General features: G+C 34.8%; 6 protein-coding genes across 10 annotated transcripts in view; 2 read left to right on the forward strand and 4 right to left on the reverse strand.

The window, feature by feature from the left end:
- The window catches only part of LOC105398535, a 46,496-nt gene extending 44,700 nt beyond the window's left edge, over positions 1 to 1,796 (reverse strand). The window contains exons 1-2 of the mRNA XM_048629303.1: positions 1,667 to 1,796; positions 549 to 676 (exon numbers count right to left, since the gene is read on the reverse strand). Of these exons, the coding sequence (XP_048485260.1) occupies positions 549 to 676; positions 1,667 to 1,754 (216 nt within the window). The 5' untranslated portion in view covers positions 1,755 to 1,796. The remainder of the gene's footprint in view (positions 1 to 548; positions 677 to 1,666) is intronic.
- A 3,427-nt stretch (positions 1,797 to 5,223) lies between these two features.
- Positions 5,224 to 8,781, reverse strand: LOC105383012 (GTP-binding protein Rheb homolog). Its single transcript, XM_011553009.3, has 5 exons — positions 8,577 to 8,781; positions 8,431 to 8,502; positions 8,068 to 8,275; positions 7,849 to 7,978; positions 5,224 to 7,765 (listed from the first exon to the last, which is right to left on the reverse strand). Exons 1-5 carry the CDS (start codon positions 8,623 to 8,625, stop codon positions 7,676 to 7,678), a joined length of 549 nt encoding a protein of 182 aa, XP_011551311.1. The 5' UTR covers positions 8,626 to 8,781; the 3' UTR covers positions 5,224 to 7,675.
- Positions 8,782 to 9,330: 549 nt separating this feature from the next.
- On the forward strand, positions 9,331 to 12,788 carry LOC105383013 (vacuolar protein sorting-associated protein VTA1 homolog). Its single transcript, XM_011553010.3, has 4 exons — positions 9,331 to 9,718; positions 10,498 to 10,648; positions 11,730 to 11,887; positions 12,001 to 12,788. The coding sequence occupies exons 1-4, from the start codon at positions 9,532 to 9,534 to the stop codon at positions 12,519 to 12,521; spliced, it is 1,017 nt and encodes a 338-aa protein (XP_011551312.3). The 5' UTR covers positions 9,331 to 9,531; the 3' UTR covers positions 12,522 to 12,788.
- Positions 12,789 to 12,936: 148 nt separating this feature from the next.
- On the reverse strand, positions 12,937 to 16,908 carry LOC105383014 (novel acetylcholine receptor chaperone). Its single transcript, XM_011553012.3, has 4 exons — positions 16,514 to 16,908; positions 15,629 to 15,767; positions 15,030 to 15,174; positions 12,937 to 13,891 (listed from the first exon to the last, which is right to left on the reverse strand). The coding sequence occupies exons 1-4, from the start codon at positions 16,625 to 16,627 to the stop codon at positions 13,804 to 13,806; spliced, it is 486 nt and encodes a 161-aa protein (XP_011551314.3). The 5' UTR covers positions 16,628 to 16,908; the 3' UTR covers positions 12,937 to 13,803.
- Positions 16,909 to 17,363: 455 nt separating this feature from the next.
- On the reverse strand, positions 17,364 to 21,217 carry LOC105383017 (NADH-cytochrome b5 reductase-like). Of its 4 annotated transcripts, none has more exons than XM_011553019.3 (2): positions 21,091 to 21,217; positions 17,364 to 18,320 (listed from the first exon to the last, which is right to left on the reverse strand). In XM_011553019.3, the coding sequence occupies exon 2, from the start codon at positions 18,314 to 18,316 to the stop codon at positions 17,438 to 17,440; it is 879 nt and encodes a 292-aa protein (XP_011551321.3). In that variant the 5' UTR covers positions 18,317 to 18,320; positions 21,091 to 21,217; the 3' UTR covers positions 17,364 to 17,437. The 4 variants fall into 4 exon arrangements, with proteins under 4 accessions (XP_011551321.3, XP_037978431.2, XP_011551319.3 ...); XM_038122503.2 differs by lacking the exon at positions 21,091 to 21,217 and adding an exon at positions 18,675 to 18,748; XM_011553017.3 differs by lacking the exon at positions 21,091 to 21,217 and adding an exon at positions 18,593 to 18,748.
- On the forward strand, positions 19,715 to 22,091 carry LOC105383015 (high mobility group protein HMGI-C). Of its 2 annotated transcripts, none has more exons than XM_011553013.3 (4): positions 19,715 to 19,838; positions 20,487 to 20,592; positions 20,751 to 20,909; positions 21,139 to 22,091. In XM_011553013.3, the coding sequence occupies exons 2-4, from the start codon at positions 20,521 to 20,523 to the stop codon at positions 21,265 to 21,267; spliced, it is 360 nt and encodes a 119-aa protein (XP_011551315.1). In that variant the 5' UTR covers positions 19,715 to 19,838; positions 20,487 to 20,520; the 3' UTR covers positions 21,268 to 22,091. The 2 variants fall into 2 exon arrangements, with proteins under 2 accessions (XP_011551315.1, XP_011551316.1); XM_011553014.3 differs by lacking the exon at positions 19,715 to 19,838 and adding an exon at positions 19,929 to 20,068.
- The last annotated feature ends 1,281 nt before the right edge of the window (positions 22,092 to 23,372 follow it).

The following is a 23,372-nucleotide window of genomic DNA, read 5'->3' on the forward strand; positions in this document are numbered from 1 at the left end:
AAGAGGTTTTAGTATTTTTTTCACGTGTGTGCGAGCTCAACTCATGATGATGAAGGATGAAGACAAGGTCCTCAGCGCCACCACCAAGGCAGAGCCCCCGTCGCAATGGAGACATATGCACAAACACCCATACCACCGCGACCCAGGGTAGACTGGCTATTGTAACAGTCATGATGATAATAAAGTAATATACTTTTTAAGAATTATTTAGGTGTGTTTTATTCTTGTTTTAGCTTTAAGAAAAGAGGTGCGGTATAAAAAAAATTGTGTGTTAACAATTAAATGAAATAATATAACCTTTTTTATGGAAACTGGCTCAGCTGGGCTGAGCCATTGAAGGTGTCTATGACTCTGTCATTTAACATTGTATTTCTCTTTGATGGTTTGGGCTTACATAAGGCACATAAGTATTCAGGTTATTGATAACTCAGCTATAATATGCATAAATCATATACAAGTTATATACTGGTAGATTTATCATTACACCAAACTTATGTAACTAGGAGTCCATTAATCTGAAAATGAACATTCATACACAAAAAACATACCTCCAATTTAACACTGTTCTGAAATATAGTGAGTGCCTTGTGAGTGAGCTGGGCGAAGCAGGAGCCCAGAGTGGCGATCTTCTGCCGAGCGTTGAACACCACCTCTGGCTCTTCCGAGTCCACATCCGCTAAAAAGAAACAGTTCTTTTAGTGAATCGGATATATTTTATTATTTGTATGCAGTCTTTATGTATCCAGATAGAAGTAAATTAGGTTTATACAGATGTTTTGAAGGTTTATGACAGTAAAAGTATGCAGGCACCAGATGGAAATGAACTGCAGCAAAATGACACTATGTTATTTAAAGAGAGCTCAGTATAGTGTTGTGCTGTGCAGTTCTATTGCTGCACAGTAAACTATGACTAATATATATTTACACAGAAACAATAATGTTGATGTGCAGTTGCCGCAGTGTCACCTAGTGAGTGCAGACCTTAAGAATTTATTGTATGTTTGACAATATTAACAGTAATGCAATGTTTACTAAACCATTTAAAGATACAATTGCAAGACAGCTACCACAAATTTTAAATGAGAAGCTGGCTGTGACATAACCACCCTTGAAGAAGTGAAATATTATTTTGATGTAAGTACTTCCTTATAGAAATATGCATACTTATTAGAGTATAATAAATTATTTATCCAGTAAATAAAGCATTAGATGTGAAGCTCATAGCAGCTATCACAGCTTTGTTTTAAAAAATACTTTAAATGTCTAGGGCCACAATAAGGACCTACTCACTAACATTGTGGAAACTAAGGATAAGAGGGGAGGAGTAGGTCTTTTAGTTATTCCTTTAGGATATTGATGAATTTAATATTCAATTACGCGAAGATAAAGGAAGATATCCCACTCCAAGCTTTTATATTGGAAGAAACAAACCTACACAGCATATACCTATTTAAAATATAATGGGTAGTGGGTTCTAGTACACATTGTGTAACAGGTCATCGAAAAAAATAATTTAGGACTGGATAAACATTACTTATTGTGTTAAATAAGAATACAAGACTGTGAAGTTACGACAGCCGGGAAACATTAACAAATGCCTGGTAACTGAACAGCAGGTCGATGCGAATTAAACTCAGCTACTAACCAGAGTTCTGTGATTACTTACCCAGAGAGGTATCCAATTCCACACATGCTTTGTCGAATTCTTTTTCCAATAAATCTAACCATCGAAAACCAATACCTGTGGTCGCCATTTTCACAATAAAACTTGTTGACAACAAAAATGTCAGCTTGACAACCTGTTTTCGTTTTGTTTCTGCTTCTAACCAAAAGTCATAGAGAGTAGTTAATGTTCATATTATTTCTTTAAAATGTGACTTTATTAATATTAATCTACTTATTACTTCTGTGATATTAATACACTACTTGCATTTTAAATCGATAATTGGGTCAAATAAACCTGAACTTTAATGAACGATTATCGTTTTCTATGCTATTACATTATAGTCTATGGTCAGGTATTTCCTCAGTCCCCGCTGCACGGGTCCGTTATTAACAAAGGTAAACGTCAATATATCGCGATTCGCTATAAATGTGTGATTGATGGAATGCGCATTTAAACGAGTTTATTGACGTTAATAACGGACCCGTGCCGCTGGGACAGAATGTAACAACATTTAACTTCTACTACTTACAGTATAGCCCATGAAATAAAGAGTACGATTAGATTTTCCAAGGCTTCGTCAAATTTTATTGTCTGTAACTTTCATCAGGACATGAAAAAAGAACTCAACTAAAATTACCGATTGATAACAACTACAAAAATCTGAACACCAGCTAATAAGATCCATTTTAGTTTTCATGTTTTTTGTGTTGGACTGTAGAGTCCGCGATCTAGTAGCTGAATGCCGACTTTCTGCAAAATGTCTACTAATATAAAATTTGATACAAATTATCGCACTATGCCAACTTTCTCAAAATTAAGTACTTAGAGATCTCTGCATGCAGACTTTTTAAAAAAATTCTTTCAACCTATCGTACTATGCCAACTTTTTCAAATTTAAGTACTAGAGGTCGCTGAATGCCGACAATCTCGTAAAGCCGTTTATTCAATTTATTTAAAATTTATATCGTACTATGCCAACTTACCTCATTTTTAGAGTCTTACCGTATATGGATGCCGATTACTTGTACAATGAAAGACAACATTGTAGTTTTTATTTTAACATAACCTTAGATAAGTAAACCACTATCTCTGAACATAACTGTAGGTACTCATACTTAAATAAAACTATAAGAAATACTAAAAAAAAACTAAGTTAGTTCTTAAGTTATACAGAGCCTCACTAATACCACTTTTTTATACAGGGTTATTGGTAAGTAGACCCAGATCCTTTCAGGAGGTGATAGAGGAAGGCATTCGGAACTTAACGATTTCATTTTAATTTTTAAGTTTTTTTAATTGTTTGCCAAAATGTTTTGGCCATATCTTGGTGATACCTAATCTCGATTTGATATTGAAATATCTTTTTTGAAAGCTTATAAGTTGACAATGTTTTAAGCTAAAGTGCACAAAAAAAAAGACATTAAATTATTTTTTAATTTCATTTATTTGTTTTTGCGTTTTGAATAATATTTTTTAAAATGTTTAAATATTTTGAAATATTATGTCTAATTTAAGTCGAATAATGCACATTTCTTATTTAGTTTTTATGCAACTCAACAAAAAAAATATTGAAATATGGCTAGTTTTTAAATATACGAGGGCGGGTCAATAAGTCCGTGACTTTTTGAACAAAATACTGGTTTTTGGATATTTTTTTTATTTATTTTTCAACGTAGTCTCCTTTGAGCTCTATACACTTTGTGCAAAGTTTCTGCAATTTTTTTATCCCTTCCAAAAAATGAGGTTTCTCGAGGTCATCAAAATACCCACCTTGGCCTTCTTTGGCGCCGATTCACCCCGAGAAACCCACCGTTTAGACTGATTTTTGGTCTCTGGTGTGTTGTGGTGGATCCACGTTTCATCCACGGATACAAAACGGCGCAAAAACTCGCCCGAATTTCGGTTTAACAACGCCAAACACTCCTCTGCGAAGTTGTCATTCGATTGCGTTTGTGAGCAAACGCGGCAGCCATCTTGCGGAAAGCTTTTTCATACCCAAGTGATCATTCAAAATTGAAACCAGTGAGCCACGTGATATCCCTGTGGCTTCCACTATCCCTTTCACTTTCAATCTCCGATCGGCCAACACCATGTCGTGAATTTTTTCAATCATTTCAGGTGTAGAGACCTCAACTGGGTGCCATGGACGTCCGGCATCTTCCGTACTTGTACGGCCACAACGGAATTCAGTAAACCACTTTTAACCATAGATATTGATGGTGCAGAGTCCCCATAATCTTTATCAAGCTTAGCCTTGGTTTCAGTGATGGTTTTTTTCCGTAAAAAAATCATGCTTAGTGAGCACACGAAATTCAGTTTTTTCCATTATGTTTTTAAATCACGCGGTTGTTGCTAAGAACGGGTGTAAAACACAAACCAAGTGACGTAACTTGTGCAAATTTTGACAGATGTCTACTGACAAATGCTTGTTGACACTGTTGACAGGAGCAGTGTTGTTCTTTCAGTTAAGTGGCGGGAAATTATAAAAGTCACGGACTTATTGACCCGCCCTCGTAAAAAACTTAAATATTCAATATCTTAGAAATGGTTAAGTTTAGGATAATGCATTATAGGGTTCAATCGACTGGAAATGCCTTCCTCTATCACCTCCTGAAAAGATCAGGTCTACTTACCAATAACCCTGTATATTATTCTACATTTTATTACCTTTCAAAATGTTCAAATTTTTATGTATCTAACTCTAATAACTAACTCTATACAACGTTTGCTATAAGCAGTTAAAGTCAAACCACACTTAAAACCCCGTAGTAAAAAAATATGTATGGATAATATTTTTTTTCGCGATTTTCAAAAAAGTCTAACGATAAAAGTTGTTCAAACATGAAAAGAAAATAAATAGTACAATAGGCGGTCTTATTACTAAAAGTGATCTCTTCCAGACAACCACATTGATATGAAATAGAAAGGGTGAAAATGGGTATCGTGTGAAAACAAGAGATATTTATAAACTACATGAATATAAAGTATAAACGATATGTAAATACCTATACATATAATAATACATAAAACCTACACTTTATAAAGACTCACCCTGTATATTATGCATTTAACTTGATAAGTATTTCTGTACTTGATTGTACGGAAGTCGGCATTACGATATAATTAGGAATAAGATTCCTAAAAGTTGGCTTTACAATACTGAACAGAGTAATCAATTGGTAAAGTTGGCATTCAACGACCTCTTGTACTTAAATTTGAAAAAGTTGGCATAGTACGATAGGTTGAATGAAATTTTGTAAAAAGTCTGCATGCAGAGATCTCTATAGGTACTTAATTTTGAGAAAGTTGGCATAGTGCGATAATTTGTATCAAATTTTATATTAGTAGACATTTTGCAGAAAGTTGGCATTCAGCTACTAGATCGAGTCCGCGACATCACTGATGTCTTACGGCAACACTATCGTAGTCAATTTTCTCTATGGGTGACACTGCAGCGCCGTTGCGGCTATCGGACTTCAGTGGTGAAGCGGTCTCTAGCCTCGCCTGCAAGCTGTAAACCTATGATGGTACCTACTAAGTACTAATAAAACACGAAATGTTATTTACGAATTTTATTGATCAGCAGCATTGATTTACGAATAATATTGATTAGCAACAGTAGCGACGTACTTAAGCTTTAGATATGCCATTGCATTGCTTCACATTATAACGGGTTCATCAATCATCATATTTACAGTAGGTACTAGGTACATATACATATCGTTTCTTGGGAGAATAATATTGTGATCAGGACTAGTAATGTAGGTATAGGCTAAATGATGACATCAAATGTGGAGGCTTAGTGTTCAATAAAAATATAGAGAAATGCACTAGTACTGTATATACTAGTTTAAGTGAGGGCTGAGGGTTTATGTTATGTAAATAGGTACTTAATTGTAGAAATAACTCCTCGGATCTTGTGAAATTCTCCGGATATGGAAGTAGTTTAAAAAATACTGAAATCTGAACTTATACGAGTTTCAGTATTATACTTATCTAATTAAATCATAACTGACCACTCTACTATTTTTAAAAAATGTTGCTGCTTTCCTAATAAAACCCATAACATCACAACTTTTCATTTATTTAAGTATATAATTATATACATTATACTGTCTGTTACGTACACAAAACTTTATAAATAATATACAGATTTGTATTGCGTTATTCATACATAAGTTAGACATTTAGGTACTGACAGTAGCCAGCTTTTAACAAAAGTCTTTGATTGATCGGTTAAAGATTACGAACATAAAATGGTTGTCATATCATATTTATGGCAAAGCACAGCACCAAGAACCGGATATCATGTACATACATATTTAAAATTATGAAAAAAGTAAGATATAATTAAATTTATATGACCAAAAACAACGTACTTAGGTTACGTAATTAGATTTTATACTAAAAGTACCAAAAATCAAATGTGCAACAGTTCATTTATTAAATATAATGCCATCATAAACAAGGAAAAATAATATAATCTATACTTATGAAGAAAAATAACAGTAACCGAAAAAGCTTGCAATAAAACTTAGAAAAATCACATGCATCTCTTACATCAAGCTTAAACTAATTATTCTTATTATTAATTACATATACTTACACCACTCTGTTCATACATAAGTGATTTCGCTATCGCTGTCTAGTGATACCGAGTGAGTCCGCGATGTCGCACGACAGCCGAGCGCGATATCAGTCTGGTCTGAACAAAGTTTTATAAATCTTATTCAAGTATTTTTAATCCAGTTTGTACACCCAGTGTTTGTATTTTTAAATGCAATCCTAACTAACTTTTATAGCAGTTTAAAAAAACATAAATACAGACGAATTCGGAACCTCTTCCTTTTTTTTGAAGTCAGTTGAAAATAGAGTATACTTAAGTCATAATACAAAATTCTGGTTACTGAGTGCATTTACAAAATAAACTATTGTTAGCGCGACATAGAGTGGCAAACATTAATGAATAAACCCATCGCTCAAACCACCAGAAAAGAATACCATATCGATAAAAAGATAGCATCATGATAATCAAGAAACACACCCAAATAGGAGAAAACCTAAATGTACAATGATTAGTTAACCTCCTCTGATACAGTCACATGAAAACTAAAATTGAACTAATTCTATTGTTGCTGTTTACAAAACTATGTAACTTTAAATATTTTTATTCCAGAAGCTATAACTACATACATTACAAATTATTATTGTGTATTGCTAAATGTCTCTACCTTGTAACCTTTCATTAATTGCAGAACAGACTAACGATACACCAGGCAACTCACTTGAACACATTTTTATGCTATTGAAGTTCCATGTACTACTCAACTTCCTTGAATCTGTATTTACACTTAGTAAAATAAAATATTTACATACTTAAAAAAACAGTATTGAAAAATTATATTTGTAAGATATTCTTTGGATATATGATGAATGGATGAATTTTCATTACATCTTTCAGAAAAATGTAGTCTTGCTTATGTTATGACTTAACTACACTGACCATTTCTACACTCTTATCAGGATCATATTTTGCATGATTTTTAGAGTGCAAATTAAATGTTTTTTTTTGCATAAATAAACAGTACCTACTCAGTTTTATGAAATATAGGTATCCAAAGAATTCACTGAGACATATTTAAACATATACAAACACACCTGCCTTACTGGTTCATTGTAAACTGTCCTGACTTCATTCAGTTAACTCCTCACTTATTTATATGAATTTGTAATGTCTAAGGTGCTTTATAAATCTTAAGTGAACACAATACATGTTTTTTTTGTTGTTAAGTAGTTTCATTCATTAAAATATTTGGGTGAATATCTATAAGTATATACAAGCTATATATTTTTATTACTTATCTACAAAACCAATTGGCGTATTCTAAAATGTGGTTTGTTCATTGCAAGATAATGCTATGAAAGATGTTGTGCAAATTATTGTTATCACCATTACAAAATTAGATCTATTCATTTAAGCTAAATAGTGAACTTATCTACCTGGTTCCTTTATGAGACAACACATCCATTTTTCTCTTGAATATTTCCATCGGATCTCTCAATTTCTAGCAGCATTGCGTGGAACAAGTCTGTCACTGACTGAAATAAAATAAAGTTTATTTTAGAATAAAAATAAATAAATCTATGTCCAAGATGTATTTTTCATTTTCATAATAACTTACTTCATTTTGCTTTGCACTAGTTTCAATGAAGGCTGCCTTCCATTTCTCAGCAAGTCTCTTTCCCTCCTCAGTACTTATCTTTCTCTCCATATGTAAATCAGTTTTATTGCCAACAAGTACTATGGGTACGCTGGAAAATATACACAAATTATATTAATTTAATGTATGCAAATGATGCCTATTGACCAAAGTGTCTAGTTCAAACTAAAATACACTTACTGAATTTTTCCAACCATGTCCAGTAGTTTATCATAAATGATTTGTACTATCTGGAAACTCTTACTAGAGGTGATGGAGTATACCAACACATAGCCATGGAAGTCCATGCTGTACTGAGGGGGAAATATGCTGTACTCATCTTGACCAGCGGTGTCTACAAGCTTCACTTCATATTCCGTTGAATTCAATCTTATGTACTTGGTAAAGGCTTAGGGAAGAAAACATGGCAGTTAGTACTCAGTATAATAAAGTGTGATGTAAGGACACATGTGTTATGTTAATTATGTATAACTTTAGTTATCAAATTACTTTTGTTACTTATTATTTTATTTTAGGTTTAATTGTAATAAAATAAATGCTTACTGTTTTCGATGGTGGGATCATAAGAATCGACGAATTGCCCCTCAACAAACTGAATAATTAGCGATGATTTCCCTGTAAACATACTACGTATAAAATTTTGATAAAATTAAGACGCAACACATTCTACGAAACGGAACAATATTTACCAACGGATCTGTAGCCCATCATGGCAATTTTTCTTTGTTTAGAAGGCATTTTATCCAATAGTAAGAATTAAATGACAACGATACAAGATCAAAATAAGCACAGTCTTTTATTTTTTGCTATTTTCTACTCATACAAAAAGTCAAAAAAGAAATACAAAGATGAGAGATTTCGGGCAGGGTTGCCTTCTCTTGACAGAGTAAATTACTCTGTGTCTTTATCATTTTGACGTAACTTCACAGATTAACCATCACCACATCATGAGCTCAGAATAATAACACTCTCGCGCTAAACGTGTTACAATGCCACCTAGCGGTGAGTAATACAACTAAACAATTTAATCGTGTACAATGCCACCTAGCGGTGAGTAGTAGTACCACTGAAATTTGACGTGTCGGCAAAACAGTGGCTTTTTTTTAGTGTTGCAATAATAAAAAATAACCTACGTGTTATAAGTATAGTAAGAGCTCAGAATAATAACACTTTCGCGCTAAACGTGTTACAATGCCACCTAGCGGTGAGTAATACAACTAAACCTTTTAATCGTGTACAATGCCACCTAGCGGTGAGTAGTAGTACCACTGAATAATTTGACATGTCGGCAAAACAGTGTTTTTTTAGTGTTGCCATAATAAAAAATAACCTACGTGGTATCCTACTCCTTGAAATACCATACAAATGACAGTAAACAGGCCAGTGCCGCTGCTAGCTAAAAGAAACGTACAAACTCTGTACTCTGTGTACCAAAAAGAAAAAAACTGTCAAAAAAAATATTTTTTGTGTGTTGTGTTTTTGTAAATTTATGCTTACTACTACTTTTATCGAGATAACAAACGATACAACATTTATGCATTGCATATCGGTTAAATGCAAAAACCATTTATCCGTATAATAACAAAATCACATGTTGTATGATATTTTTGGTCACTAAGTGAAAATTTAGTACAAAGTACAATCATGTCTGTAAATGTAAATATCCCAGAATGTCCACCGAGTCTCAAATCCATTCAGCATTACCTGAAGACTGCTTTAGAACACGACACCAGGGACCCAGTGGTCGCCTACTGGTGCAGGCTGCACGCGCTGCAAACTGGCCTGAAGATTACCAATAAGAAGACTCCAGAAGAAACAAAATTACTAGTGGGTAAGTGTCATTATTAATTACATACTTTTAATACACATTTACATTGTGATAGTCCCTTTGTGATACAACCTGCAGATACCTTTACGCATAAGTATATAGTAATTAAGGTAGTATTCTGTTATGGTTTAAAATGTTTATTTTGATTATGTGAGTCATACATTTCTATGATAGTGAGTGACTCATAATTATGTTGTTTTACATTTTGTGTCCTCCAACCATGGAAGTAGAAAACCTCCAACATAACCAATGATGAAGATCTCACGATCACACTAGAGTCTACTCACTACTGTGTTGTTGCTATACTGTAAAAACCGATGCCCTACCACAAATATAATACTTATCCCCAAAATTAAAAACTTAACATAGGTATTAAAACCTTCTGCTTCAGTTTTCACACTTTTTAGTCAGCAATATCCTGTTTTCTGTGGTATACCAATAGTGAGGTCCCTGTTTAATGCTTCATTTTGTTTTTAAACTGATCTCAAGGTTTTCAGTGAATAGTTTTTTCCGATATTAGTGCTTGAAGTGCCACCATTGAGTAAGAAACTAAAGATGTTAATAAATATATCAATTGACTGCAAGGATTACATAGCACCTTTAAGCTTGATTTTTATGTGTTGAGTAGTACCTATAATTCAATAAATTAAAATAAACTTAATTTCTTGGTCATATGGCCAACTTGCATTAGCAATACTTATTTTCTTCTAAAAATATACTTACACTTTATATACCTAGTATGTATAAAAAAATACTCACAGTTTTTAAACCTCTTTTTCCAGGTATAATGGATTGGCTGGAGGAGGCCAAGAAAGTGCATGCAAACAATGATGCGGTCAGCAATGAAGTGGCAGCGCAGGCCCATCTGGAGAACTATGCACTCAAAGTGTTTCTGTACGCTGACAAACAGGACAGAGAACAGAACTTTGGAAAGTAAGTGTACTTATAAAACAATTGCAAAATGTGAAAGAAATAAGTAACATAACTGGTTAATTTAAACACTGTTGAAAATTTCCACCGGAGAAATATGCTATGTTGCTATGTTACACATTGATATGGATGCATTTGATAGCCATCAATCATATTAATTGGTTCACATAGCAAAGGCACAAGAGGAAATGGATTTTCTTCTTTCATATATCACAGCATAAGCTGCATAGCACATATCTGGTGGAAAAGCACCCTCATTGTCTTAGAATTATGTTTAGGTTTACAAATCTAATCCAATGTACATCATCTAAGTTAATGGACAACATTTCATTTTCTTTACCCTATATTTTTATTAGTTATTCGGAAAGTTTATAGAAAATTAGTGGACCCGTATTTTTTTATTTTGTATATACATAAATTTTTGCATGTTATTTTTAACTTTAAAGTTAATTATTTTAAAACCGGAAGTGATGTCACATATAAGGCTCAATTTTTATTTTTGTCTATTGCCTGAGTCTCGAAAAAAAACATAAATGACACTGACAAGTGACATTTAAACTTTGTTTACATGCCAACCAACAAATGGGTCATTTTCAAATGACCTTGATATTTCTAATGATGGAAAGTAGGTACTTATCATGTAAAAAAATAATCAGAAGCATTTTTTCAGCTGTGTAGGCGGTGGCATGCTCTGGGACATATTATATAGAGGTCATCTCTTAATAATAAATAAAAAAAATAGTCAGAAAGTGTCAGAACAGAATTAATGAAAATGACCCAAATAAACAACAACGTCACGATAAAACGTCAACGTCAATCAAAAATGAAAGTGACAGTTACTTTGTTTTTAAATCTATAGACTTTGATCATCAAAATGCATCGCACCTGATGCATGACGTCATCAGCACTTTTTACTATTTTATGATTTTCTCAAAAATGATACATCCAAAAAATACAAAATCATTTTTTTTGTGGCCTTTAGAGCTAAATCTCGAAATGGTTTTCGATTTATAGCAGCTTTAGTTTTTTGAAATGTTGTCCATTGTAGTTGTCAAATTTTAAATTATTCATTTTATATTTTCAGGAATGTTGTCAAAGCATTTTACACAGCAGGCATGATATATGATGTACTAACAACATTTGGTGAGCTGACGGACGAAGCAGCACAGAACAGGAAGTACGCCAAGTGGAAGGCAGCCTACATTCACAACTGTCTGAAGAATGGCGAAACACCTATTCCAGGTATGGTAACTAAAATAACAACGGTATAGATGGGTCTCTAGATTTTTTATTTGTCTATAAACGACTGTGTTGGTAGAGCTGAAGCAATATAATATGTTTTTTATTTATTTCAGGTCCCATGCAATCAGAAGAGGACAATCAAACCAATGAGGGTGCACCTGAAGATAACCCCCCCTCCACATTCAACCTGCCGCAAGTGCCCGGGTTCTCTTCACCACAGGTGCCTGGCTTCTCCTCACCCCAGGTGCCCGGGTTCTCGGCGCCCCACGTGACGCCCCCGACGGACCCCGCCACGCCCCCCGTGGCCCCCAGCAGCTTCAACAACTTCCTACCGGACCCCAACGCGGCAATCATAGCCGCTTCCAAACTGCCGCCGGTGCCGTACACGCCTGATCCTAACCCTGGTGGCTTCGTCCCCTACGACCCGTCGACGCAGCCCGCGCCGCAGCCGGCCCCGCTGTATGGCGACACCTCATCCACAAAGGTCGCCGACCTCACCCCGGATCAAGTGGCTAAAGCTCAGAAGTATTGCAAGTGGGCGAGCAGTGCCCTCAACTATGACGACGTGAAAACTGCAATCACTAATCTGCAGAATGCACTGGAGTTGCTGCAGACGGGGCGCGACCCTGCCTGAGGTTGTTATATGCTTGTATTTATCATGTAATATTCCATTAAGGCTGATCCAGCAGGCTTCGCTTTAATACTTGTATTATATGTAAAATAAGATTTATTTAAGTACCTATGTATGAGATTATTGTTCACTAATTTATATTTTGGCTTATGCTTTTCAAAGCATTTTGTGATAATCAGAATGATTATGATAAGCGCCATAATGTGCTTTAACTTATGAACAATAGTTAGTCTCACAAATAATATATAATTACATTTATTACACTCATTATTTCCATACGTATATTTTTTTTTCTTAACGCGTGCAGATAAAGAAACAAAATGAAAATGGCGGAAGGACTTATACTATAGGTTTGCCAATATGTCCAGTCTATGCCGACCCAGCGTTAGAAAAACAAACTAGGTAATGAAACAATTAGTTGAATATTTAGTTATCTTTTAATCATGAACGATTGCTCCAAACACACCACAGTACATTAACAGTTATAGTTTGATTACGAGATTATTGGTATCCTTCAGTGTCTTGAACAGTATAATATGTTGGTAGGTGCCTGCCGATCGATATAGGTTTTAAATATTCTAACTTATGACTAGAAACATAACAAGTTATTTCTGTCTTGTAGTTAAATTCTACAGATATCAAACTGAAAGACTATCATAAATGTTATTGAATTTACGATGAGTAGTTGGATAATTTTGATTCCATCTTACATAAGCAACGACACGACAAATTTATTTCTACTTTTGAGCAAACCATCTTTACAACAATATAAAGGTGCATTATTATTACCATTATCTCCTATTTGTGCCTGGATTATCACTAGACCTATTAACGAATATTTAATGGCAGTTAATTTTAGATCAAACTACACGTAACACATACACATAACCCACTCATACAAAATGAACCTAGTATCGCTCCACCACTTTCACATACGCTTAAATATTAATATCACTTTTAAACATACATTACTTCCGTGGCTTAATTTATCTAAAATTACCGATCAACTTGAACTTTCTATTTTAAATACCAAATGTTTATGTAACTGTCGTTGGTTTACGTCCCGAGTTAAAACGAATTGGTTTACATTGCACTAACTAAACATACTGTTAACATCAACATTGCCATCAGTTTTCTGGCAGAGATGCGATCGAATTTATTTGTTGGGTAGATTATATGAAATGCTTCTTATACCTTACACAGTTACATGCAAGTGCAATTTTATACTGAATATTACAAAAGTCTGAAACGATAACTGTATCGTTAAACATACTAAGTAATGTATTTAGTCTCTCTTGAGTCCGTTGCCATTCTGCGTGGCTCCGGCGGTGGCCGCGGCCTTCTCCAGCTCCTCCCGGCGACTGGTCTGGTACCTGCGGACAAAGTACACATGTATTGCTCATAGCTCACGTATCATCATCATTATGGGCCACTTGCACCAACATATTAAATCTAGATTTAGTGTTAAATCTCGATTTAGTGTCAAATTTTATTTTGACTTTTCTTAAATTGAGATTTGACACTAAATCTAAATTTAAATGTTTGTGCAAGTGGCCCTATCCTAACTAATATTATAAATGCGAAAGTAACTGTGTCAGTCTGTTACTCCTTCACGCCAAAACTACTGAACGGATTTGAATGAAATTTGGTATACATACGGTCTAGACCCTGGGAAAGAACATAGGCTACTTTTTATCCCGGAATTCCCACGGGAAAACTTTTTAAGGGTAAGCGAAGCACGCAGGAACACCTAGTAACTCATAAATCATCCACTGCTGAACATAGGCCTGTTGCAAAGTTTCATCAACTGTCCGCTAGTGGCGCTGTAAGGTCGGATAAATAAGACAGCAAAATCTTTAGGAGCTAAAAATCTGGCTTAAATTAAAAAGCAAATATCTAGGATACGTTAAGTGTAGCCATGTAGGTACATAGGTAGGTACTTCAGTAACGTTACATTATTAGAATTTAAATGCCAATAAAAATGTGTTTAAACACTTTAAATAGATCTAATCGTCTGGAATGCCGACATTGTAGTTGCTATTATGTATGGGACAGCGCGATTCGTCATGCAGAGTATTTGGCATAACGCCAAAAAGCTTTGCTCATCCGAACATGCTACATCTAGGAGTTAGGTATATACCAATTTTATGTAGGTATATTGTACCGTATGTTTACATTAGATGAAAGTATCCAGGGTATGTACATTTCCTAGTAGGTACAATATTTTTTTAAAAACTGACGTAGTTAGTAGGTTAAATAAACAGTCTTCTACTCAATAATTCGGTTTAAACTATTTTAAAAAAGACCGATATAAAAACTGATAGACGATAAACTTCCGGGTATACGGTTTTATTAGGCTTTTCCTTAATTTATTAGGCCTTGTTAATAAAATGTGCCCGGACCGGCACACGATATTAGAAGGGATATAATCTCAACTTGCAATTCTTTATTTGTTCATTTTTAAATTAGCTATTAGCTTATTATATTATCACTCTAGCAATGAATGCTTACCAGACGACGAGGCGTCCGCTCAGCATGAAGAAGAAGACCAGGGCCGGCGCGCAGCGGTCGAAGGGGTCCCCCACCATGATGTGCGAGTAGGCGGCCAGCACCATCAGAGATAGCAAGCCGATGTTGGCCACGTTCTTTATCTTATCTGCAAACATGGGAAGCGGACTCTTAAATTTACTTGAACTTTGAAAGGTTTTTTTTCCGTAAGAAGTGGGATAATCAAGTAGGAAATGAACTAGGTTAATAGTTTAGCGTACGCTATGCGGACGTATGTCCGGTAGATAGGTACTCTCCGTTCTGGGGCGAGGAAGACATAATGTTGAGCATTAGGTATTACTTAAATTAGTTATACTAGAAACCAATTGATTGCCCACATTAAATCTGATGTTGAATATGTACCTACCAATGTATAATGAAGCATTGTGATAGCGTAGACTTCCATATTTCATCAACACGTTCAAGCTAACGATATACCTATAACCTATATCATTTTCATCAGAGTGAGATTTGTTATGTTTGAAATCTATAGCATTTTCTTCCATTTCCTTTTCTTAAGATACTCCGTCCCTATAATAATAATGATTTAAGGAAATACTTACGGCTTGGTATCAACGCCATTGCTAATCCAAACAATATTTCGAGGCCACCTACTCCCCTGCGGTACCATTTTGAAGGCAGCTTGAAGTCAAAAGTCTCACTCAATGGAAACACTTTTGCATATCTCACATATTCTTTTCTCTGGAAAAGTTAATGGAACACTGTTAATGGATAGGTATAGGACTGGATAAGTACTCCATTAATTTATTCATAAGTTTGAGGAGACACTGAAAATTCAATAGATCTTCTTGATAAATACCACTAAGCAAAGGAAAAAAACTGTCGAAGAGAGAATGCAGTAAAAAGTACTTAATTAAATTAGGTACCAAACCTATATCATAATATTGTTTTTCTGCAAACGTGTGAATGTATGCATGAGCGAGAGTATTAGTAATATTAGTATTTTATTGGTTTCTCTACCAGTCATCGATATAATTATTAAAACTAACAGTCAGTGTAGACTGGATAGGTAGGTAGGTACTTAACGTAGCATTCCACTTTAATTTTCACCCTATGCCCGGTAGGTGCCTAATGCAATAGATTGTAAATAACTATCGCCTTGGCAATAAACAACAGCATAACTAAATAGGTGTCATTACATTAGCCTGATTAATTAATTGTGTACCAGGAACCTATGAGCGCTCGAGAGATCGCCCCGCCCGCCCGGCCGCGCCACATTCGCTGTCGCAACGCTGACACTGCGGTGGTATTAGGCGGCAGGCCAAATACCAAAATAGCAATCGACATCGCTCCACAACAAAATCTTAATGCAGCGACCTTTTCATCTCTAACTACAAGCACCATTTTCTTGTACTATCACATTTATCACTTACTATAATTACTACCTAACAATACAATAGATAAGTATATTAAAATAAACTACTTACCAAATCTTTATGTAACTCCTTGGAGATGAAAGGGGTCAATTTAGTTATCCCCACAAATATGAAAAACACTCCTAATAAAATGGATAAGCTTTTAAGTACGATGGAGGAACCCATATTTCTGAATATCTTTATGATTTTTATATTATATTCCACTTAATTATGAAAACCCATACAGCTATATGTAAATTTAACTTCACGAATCTATATTTGGCTTTAACATTTTACAAACCAATTTTAATAGGGCAATAAAATATAAATCAATTCATTTTCTAGCAACGTAAATGGTCAGCGCGAATACGATACGATTCGATTCGCGCCGGCGCGAAAAAAATCCATATCGCTGTCGCTGTGCTATTATGTGTTGCCACTCTAAAAAAATATTACTTTTAATTAAAAGCTACACATATGGTAGCCCTTATTTATCGTTTTGCAATGTTTTGTAAGGGTAAAACAGGGCAATGTGGACTTGCAAATAAATAAGTTTAGTTCAGCGATCAACGTAGAATTTCACAAAAAAAACTAAACCTTCCTTATAACTATAATAGTGCTATCTAGTGACAAAATAGTACATTTTCGCTATTCAACACTAGATGGCGTTAATTTTGGTAAAGGATCATTTAAATTAATGTGAGGAAGCACAGAAACTTATAAGCATAACAAAAAACTATACTCTATGAAGCATAATGGTGGATAAAATATATCTAAACCCGTGAGGATTCAATATATAACCTGCTATATGTATATGAATGCAGAAGAGCTATAATATTACACTAATATCTACCAGAGATTGATCTCAGGACAAACAGCACTATCCAATGAATCTACTATAATAACAATAATACAAATACCGTCAATGTAATAACTTCATAACATTTAATATGATATATTATTATAATTCAATTAAATTATTTTTTTTGGTCTAATCTAAAATAAACATATATTTTCAGATGGAATATTTTTATCACTAAGTAAATCTTTAAAATGATTCATAAATTCAGCAGATCCACATGCAAGAAATTGATCTGATGAAGTAAATGGTACAAAGGTTTCAAAATCTGCTGCACTCAATTTGTGATTAACTATTGGTTCTTTATATTTATAGCATGCGCTATCAGAATAAGTACTAAGAAAGATTTGATAGTCAAAATTCCAATATGAATTACAAGAATACAAATATTCTCTTAATAAAATACAACTTATATTTTTACAACAAAACAATAATATGATTTTTGTTAAATTGTCCTCATCTTTCAGAACATCTTCAATGATTTTTATAAATGTAGCTATTCCAGTGCCTTGTGCAATCATAAACATTCTTTTATATTTATTAGGAAATAATTTAAAGGAACCATAAGGACCTCTCCATAGGGTAGGGGTTCCAATTTCCAAAGCATATAGGAAGTTGGAGACAAGACCATTACTATATCTTTTTAACAATATAATAAAATCACTATCTTTATCTTTGTCAAAATGTATGGGTGTGTATGCTTTAGTGCAGGATTTTGTTTCACCATAATATTTAATAAGGAAATGATCGCCAGCTGACCAAGTAACTTTTTTATGACTTTCTAAATTCTTAAATTTGATTAAGACATGTGAATCACATATAATTATTTTTTCTGTAACAACAAAAGTAGTGTAATTTAGTTGTGAAATTCCATTCTCTCCCTCTAGCAACTTTTCGCCTTCACCTCTTAAGGATTTATGATAAAGTTGAAGTTGTTTTTCATATACATCAAATATGCACGGGTTGCAGCCACTGTTACAGCAATCTTCTGCCTTGGGTTCCACTGGCGGTTTCATGTCACTAAAAGGATAAGTAAATATATAATGTACCTATAATAAGTTCTCACAGGCTGTGTAAAATATTGAGTAGGTGTACAGTTGTAGACTTTACGTTGAAAAGGTACCTTGATAGGTACTTATAAATGTTTAATTCTGAATAAAGGCATAAGGAAGGATTCAGGCCGATACAGGTTCACCTACTGTGGATATGGCTGTGTGTAAAAAACAATGGTAAACACTTATTAAGCATTTTGGAAATGTATATATTTTTTTATTAAGTAAGTATTATATTACTTTAGCTTTTATTGAGCGTGTGAAGATAAATCAGTACAATAAATGTAGCCTGATAAAGCCATTTATTTGCTTGGAATCGTACCTAAATTAAAAATAACTAACAATTTATTCAATGAAAAACAACACAAATTAAATTGACGTGAAATTGACTTTGACACTGACCGTCTGACAGTAAGTAATTATTCTAATTTTTTTTTTGTTTCTGGTAACTTTTTTAGTCTTTTTCTGTGATAAAAAAATGTCAAGACCACAAAATCGAACTCAAGTCTTGAGAATCGGTTAAGATTTAAAACCTTGCTAAAACTTAAGCCGGGATCAGGCATGTATCCTTTGCCCGATCCTATCACCGTATCCGATCACCGTACCGTATCTGAGTATTGTAACAAGCACCGTATAAAGTTGTGAACGCCTCCGATTTTTGCTCTATATCCGTAAAAACAAACCGACACAACATGGGACGGGCGGACGGGCCGTATCGTAACGGCGTATCAAGATCGCGTATCATTAGCCGTCCACATAATATATATGCGATCTTCCTACGCGTCAATGACACGAATACGGTGATCGGATCGGACAAATTATACTTACAATGTTTACATGATACTTGTACATGTCTGGATCTGACTTTAAGTAGGTAGGTAGCGCTAATGTTCTGTTCGCGGGGTTTTTTGAGCCATTGAAGTAGAAGTAATAAGTAGATGTTCCGAACGGAGAACGGAGTCATTTCTTCTTCTTGGAGTTTGGTTGTCTTCCAAGTTTTAAGATGCCGACACACTATCGGACGCGGCTTGGGACAGTTCGTGCCAGATCGCTCTCGGGACGTCTGAAAGCTGAAAGTCAGCCCAAGGTTACGTCCGCGACTTACGTCCAATAGTTTTAAACAGTACATTCCTCCATTGCGTCCGTAAGCCGCGTCCGATAGTGTGTCCACGTCTTTATTAATCCAATAAAAAACCTACGAAAACAGAAAAGCCGAAACCCCGCGAAATTCAAAAGGCGCGCCTAATTTCTACATTGGATTTCTATTTATTTCATTGTTTTTGTGGGATTATCAAGCAAATAATCAACAAACTTAACTCTTTGAAATTAAAATTACAGTGAATTAACCCTACTTGCGATTATTCCAATCTGATTAAGTTATATTTTAAACGCGATTGGGTCTTTGTAGCGCCCCCTACAAAGACGCCAGACAAACGCCGGTTCAGTGTACCCCGCCATTGCGATAACGCTTGCAGTAAACAATTCGGTGAGTATTTTATTATAAATTTGTACATTTTATATTTGAGTGACTTATATTTTTCCAAAATAACTTACTGTCATTACTATTTAATAAAAAATATCACCTATTCTTTTGGTGGTTTGGTTTTGGTATAATCAAGAATATTTGCTCGAGGTTGATTGATTGTCCGACTCCATTGAAGTCATTTTGTTAACGCCGAGTTCCTTTACTAGTTTTCTGTTGTCCGCTGTTAATACGTAAGTTATTTTGTTAAATTATATGCTCAAGTAAATTATCAATCGCAATTTAACGTTGAGTTATCAAAAATTGTGGATTGATGCATAATTTATAGTTTAATTATATACCTACGTAAGCTTGCCTTTTGATGTTCCGTAATTAAACGGTACTCGAACAAAGCCAAATCATCATTACCCATGTTTTCTATTGTTTTTAGTTGTCATTCGTATTTTGAAATCGTTTGGTACGATGAACTTATCTGATATTAAAGTGTTTGCACATCCCACCGCCCAAGCCGCCTGCTTGGCTTGGGTGATGCGCGATGCGCGGCGGCGCGGACATAAAAATACGTTGTTCTCCTCCTATCCTCCATGGCATTTTCACCGATACACTGACTGCTTTTTATATTTATTTCTAATGTGTGTTTAACTTTTTCAGATATCCCATAGATCTAATTAAATTTTGAGTTACAATGTCTGATGATGGTTCAGCGGTTGTTGAGAAGAAAGGGCGCGGAAGGCCTAAAGCTAATGGAACACAATCTGTAAGTTTATACCTGTGATATTAATAGTCTATTAGCCTTTCCCCAAGATGACCCAACCTAGTTGACCTCTGGCCACCTACATTTTTCCTTATACCTACCACACAAATTAGAGTTATTTACATTTACCTAAATGTCATTTGTTTTTCTATTCTTTCTAGGAAGCTAAAGCCGACGTAAAGAAACGAGGCAGACCTGCAGCGGCCGCTAAACCTCCCAAGGAAGCCAAATCATCAGATGATGAGTCTGCACCCATCGCAAAGCGAGGGCGTGGTAGACCAAAGGGCACCAAGAAAAAGGCTGCTGCACCTAAAGCCAAGGTATTATTGTACTCACTTGTAATCAGACACTCTTAACCATCACTTATATATTTTTCTGTGTTGTGGTATATTTGTATGTAATGGTATACATAATTTAGAATCAGTGACACAGTAATGCAGTGAAGAATAGCATTATGTATTTCAGTGTTTCAATAATAAGTTGCCCATTTTAATTACTTACAGAGAAGTATGTGGTTGATTTTAATTCATTGATGTAATTTCCAATTAGGCTGCCGGAGGTGGTGAGGGGCGGGCTCGTGGGCGGCCGCGCAAGGACGCTCCTCCTCCCAAGAAGGATGCTGCCTCCACCGAGGAGGAGCAAGAAGAAGATGAAGAAGACGAGGGCTCCGACCAGTAAACTGTTCAGTTACACATTCAACACTAACTGCTAGTGTAATATGTTCATCAAGATTAATTCTCGTTATGTCTGTCGAGGTACTCATATGTGGTAGGATGCACAGAACATTTAATAATTATTAGTTTTTCTCCATAAGATCTCGACAGTACAAAACTTGTAATCTGACGACACTCTTATTATATTTTAATTATGTGAGATTTAGTATAACTAAATAAAATGTAAATTTAATGCAAACCTACAGAAACTTGGCTAGGCATAATTTTTGATCTGGTTTTTTTATAAATGTAACTGTTGGCTAAGGAATTTGGTGTATCTCACATGATTGAAATATTGGGGTGACTCGCGCTCCCTCGACGTACAACATATTTGTAGATGTTCAGAGACGTATCACATTCAACACTTAGCTGTGTCCTACTGCTAACACTCTGTCTCTGGATCTTACATTTAAGTATAATTTTAAGATTCTTAGAACTTTACTACTGATGTGTAATCTCCTGAATTTATTTGTAAGAAATAATGAAATCATTTTGTAGAATTGACGTTACTATCAAGTATTATTTTCTGTAATAAAAAAAAATGATATTTTTCTTTTTTGTTCCTACATTTTGACAAGTTGATAGGGATTAATGTTTTTTTGTTATTAAACAAAAAAGTGTTAAATATTTGTATTTGTCCTTCAACATAAAACAATATCTTTCGGGCACTTTAATATCTTGTGCCATTTTAATCTAGACATGCTCTTGCAGTCGAAATCAGGATATTGTTTTATTGTGTGTCTGTGCGTGATTGTACAATTTTAGAACAAAATAAATAAATCTATGAAACTTTTGTTATTTATTTACATATTCCACAATATAGTCAATGCCTGATAGTAATAATACTCTGAATAATAGGTCCATTTTGATTTCTCCGAGCTATATATTATGTCGATGACACAGGTGAAAAATCATTTGAATTCCCGTGGGGTGGGTACCAGTACCAGTCAATGTACCCAACATTGAGCAACTTGATATCGCGAAGAAAAACGGAATAGGTATGTACACTGATAAAATTCCAACCTAATCCAATAATAACTGTTTAAATAGTAATATGTTGACGAGAACTACACTGGCATCATAGCAGCTCGGCATGAACACGGCGGCATTGCCCATTGCCGCCAGGGCGCGGCATGTGTGTGGTGGTAGGCCTGATTTCATCAACAAATTTTGTTCAGTTGCAAAGCCAGTCCATTATTATTCTGAGGTTTTATAGCACATAGGTACATTCACCTATAGCTAAGCGTCCACCTTTCGGCAACGGTCGCATCGCATCGCAGTATTCTTAGTGTTAGTGCATCCATCGGCATTGTCGACGGCGTTTCTCCATATATGTTGTGTACATTTATAAAAATCATCTTTAAGATCAAGCTGGCGTCGTGGACACGACATTCCTTATGCTGCTGTCTATTCGTATTAGCTAATACTGCCATGTGTGATTAGTATATACGCCAAAAATATTGCTGAATTTGCCGAAATTTTTGGTATTTGGCATATAACATATTATACAGCAAACATCTAACATCAAATACGAATAGCCAAGTGTGGTTCTAGCATGAGAAATCTTTCCGTTTAAAGTACAGTGGCTAAAGTTCACGAGATTTCATAAGAATATTTATTATGAAAGTGATTTAATGTTTGCTGGTGATTAGAGGATTATTTTTTAGTTTTAAACATTGACATATATATTACTAGCGTAAGGACAGGGCCTCCCACTCAAAAAAATGGCACCCGCGCGTTGGCCCTAAAATCGTAATTTTAGGGCCAACGCTCCTCAGTCGACAGTTGTCTGTGGCCGAGAGATGGTCTTGTGAATCTTGTGATAAATATGTAGTTGTGTTGTGAAAGGCTGCAAAAACCATTATACGAAGGTCTAAAAGAAACATCGAATATCGTATCATCGGTAATTACCATTAAATTAAGTAATAAACACATTATAAAGTGATAATTATTTTACTACCAAAGTCTACAATGGCCGCGCGCTGTAACCTTGTGCGGACGTCATTTTTTGTTGACTATCCTCCGAGAACATTTTCTTGTTGCACACACATACGTTTTGGAGCGTGATTT

Source organism: Plutella xylostella, chromosome 22 (assembly GCF_932276165.1).
Source record: "Plutella xylostella chromosome 22, ilPluXylo3.1, whole genome shotgun sequence".
NCBI classification, from domain to species: domain Eukaryota; kingdom Metazoa; phylum Arthropoda; class Insecta; order Lepidoptera; family Plutellidae; genus Plutella; species Plutella xylostella.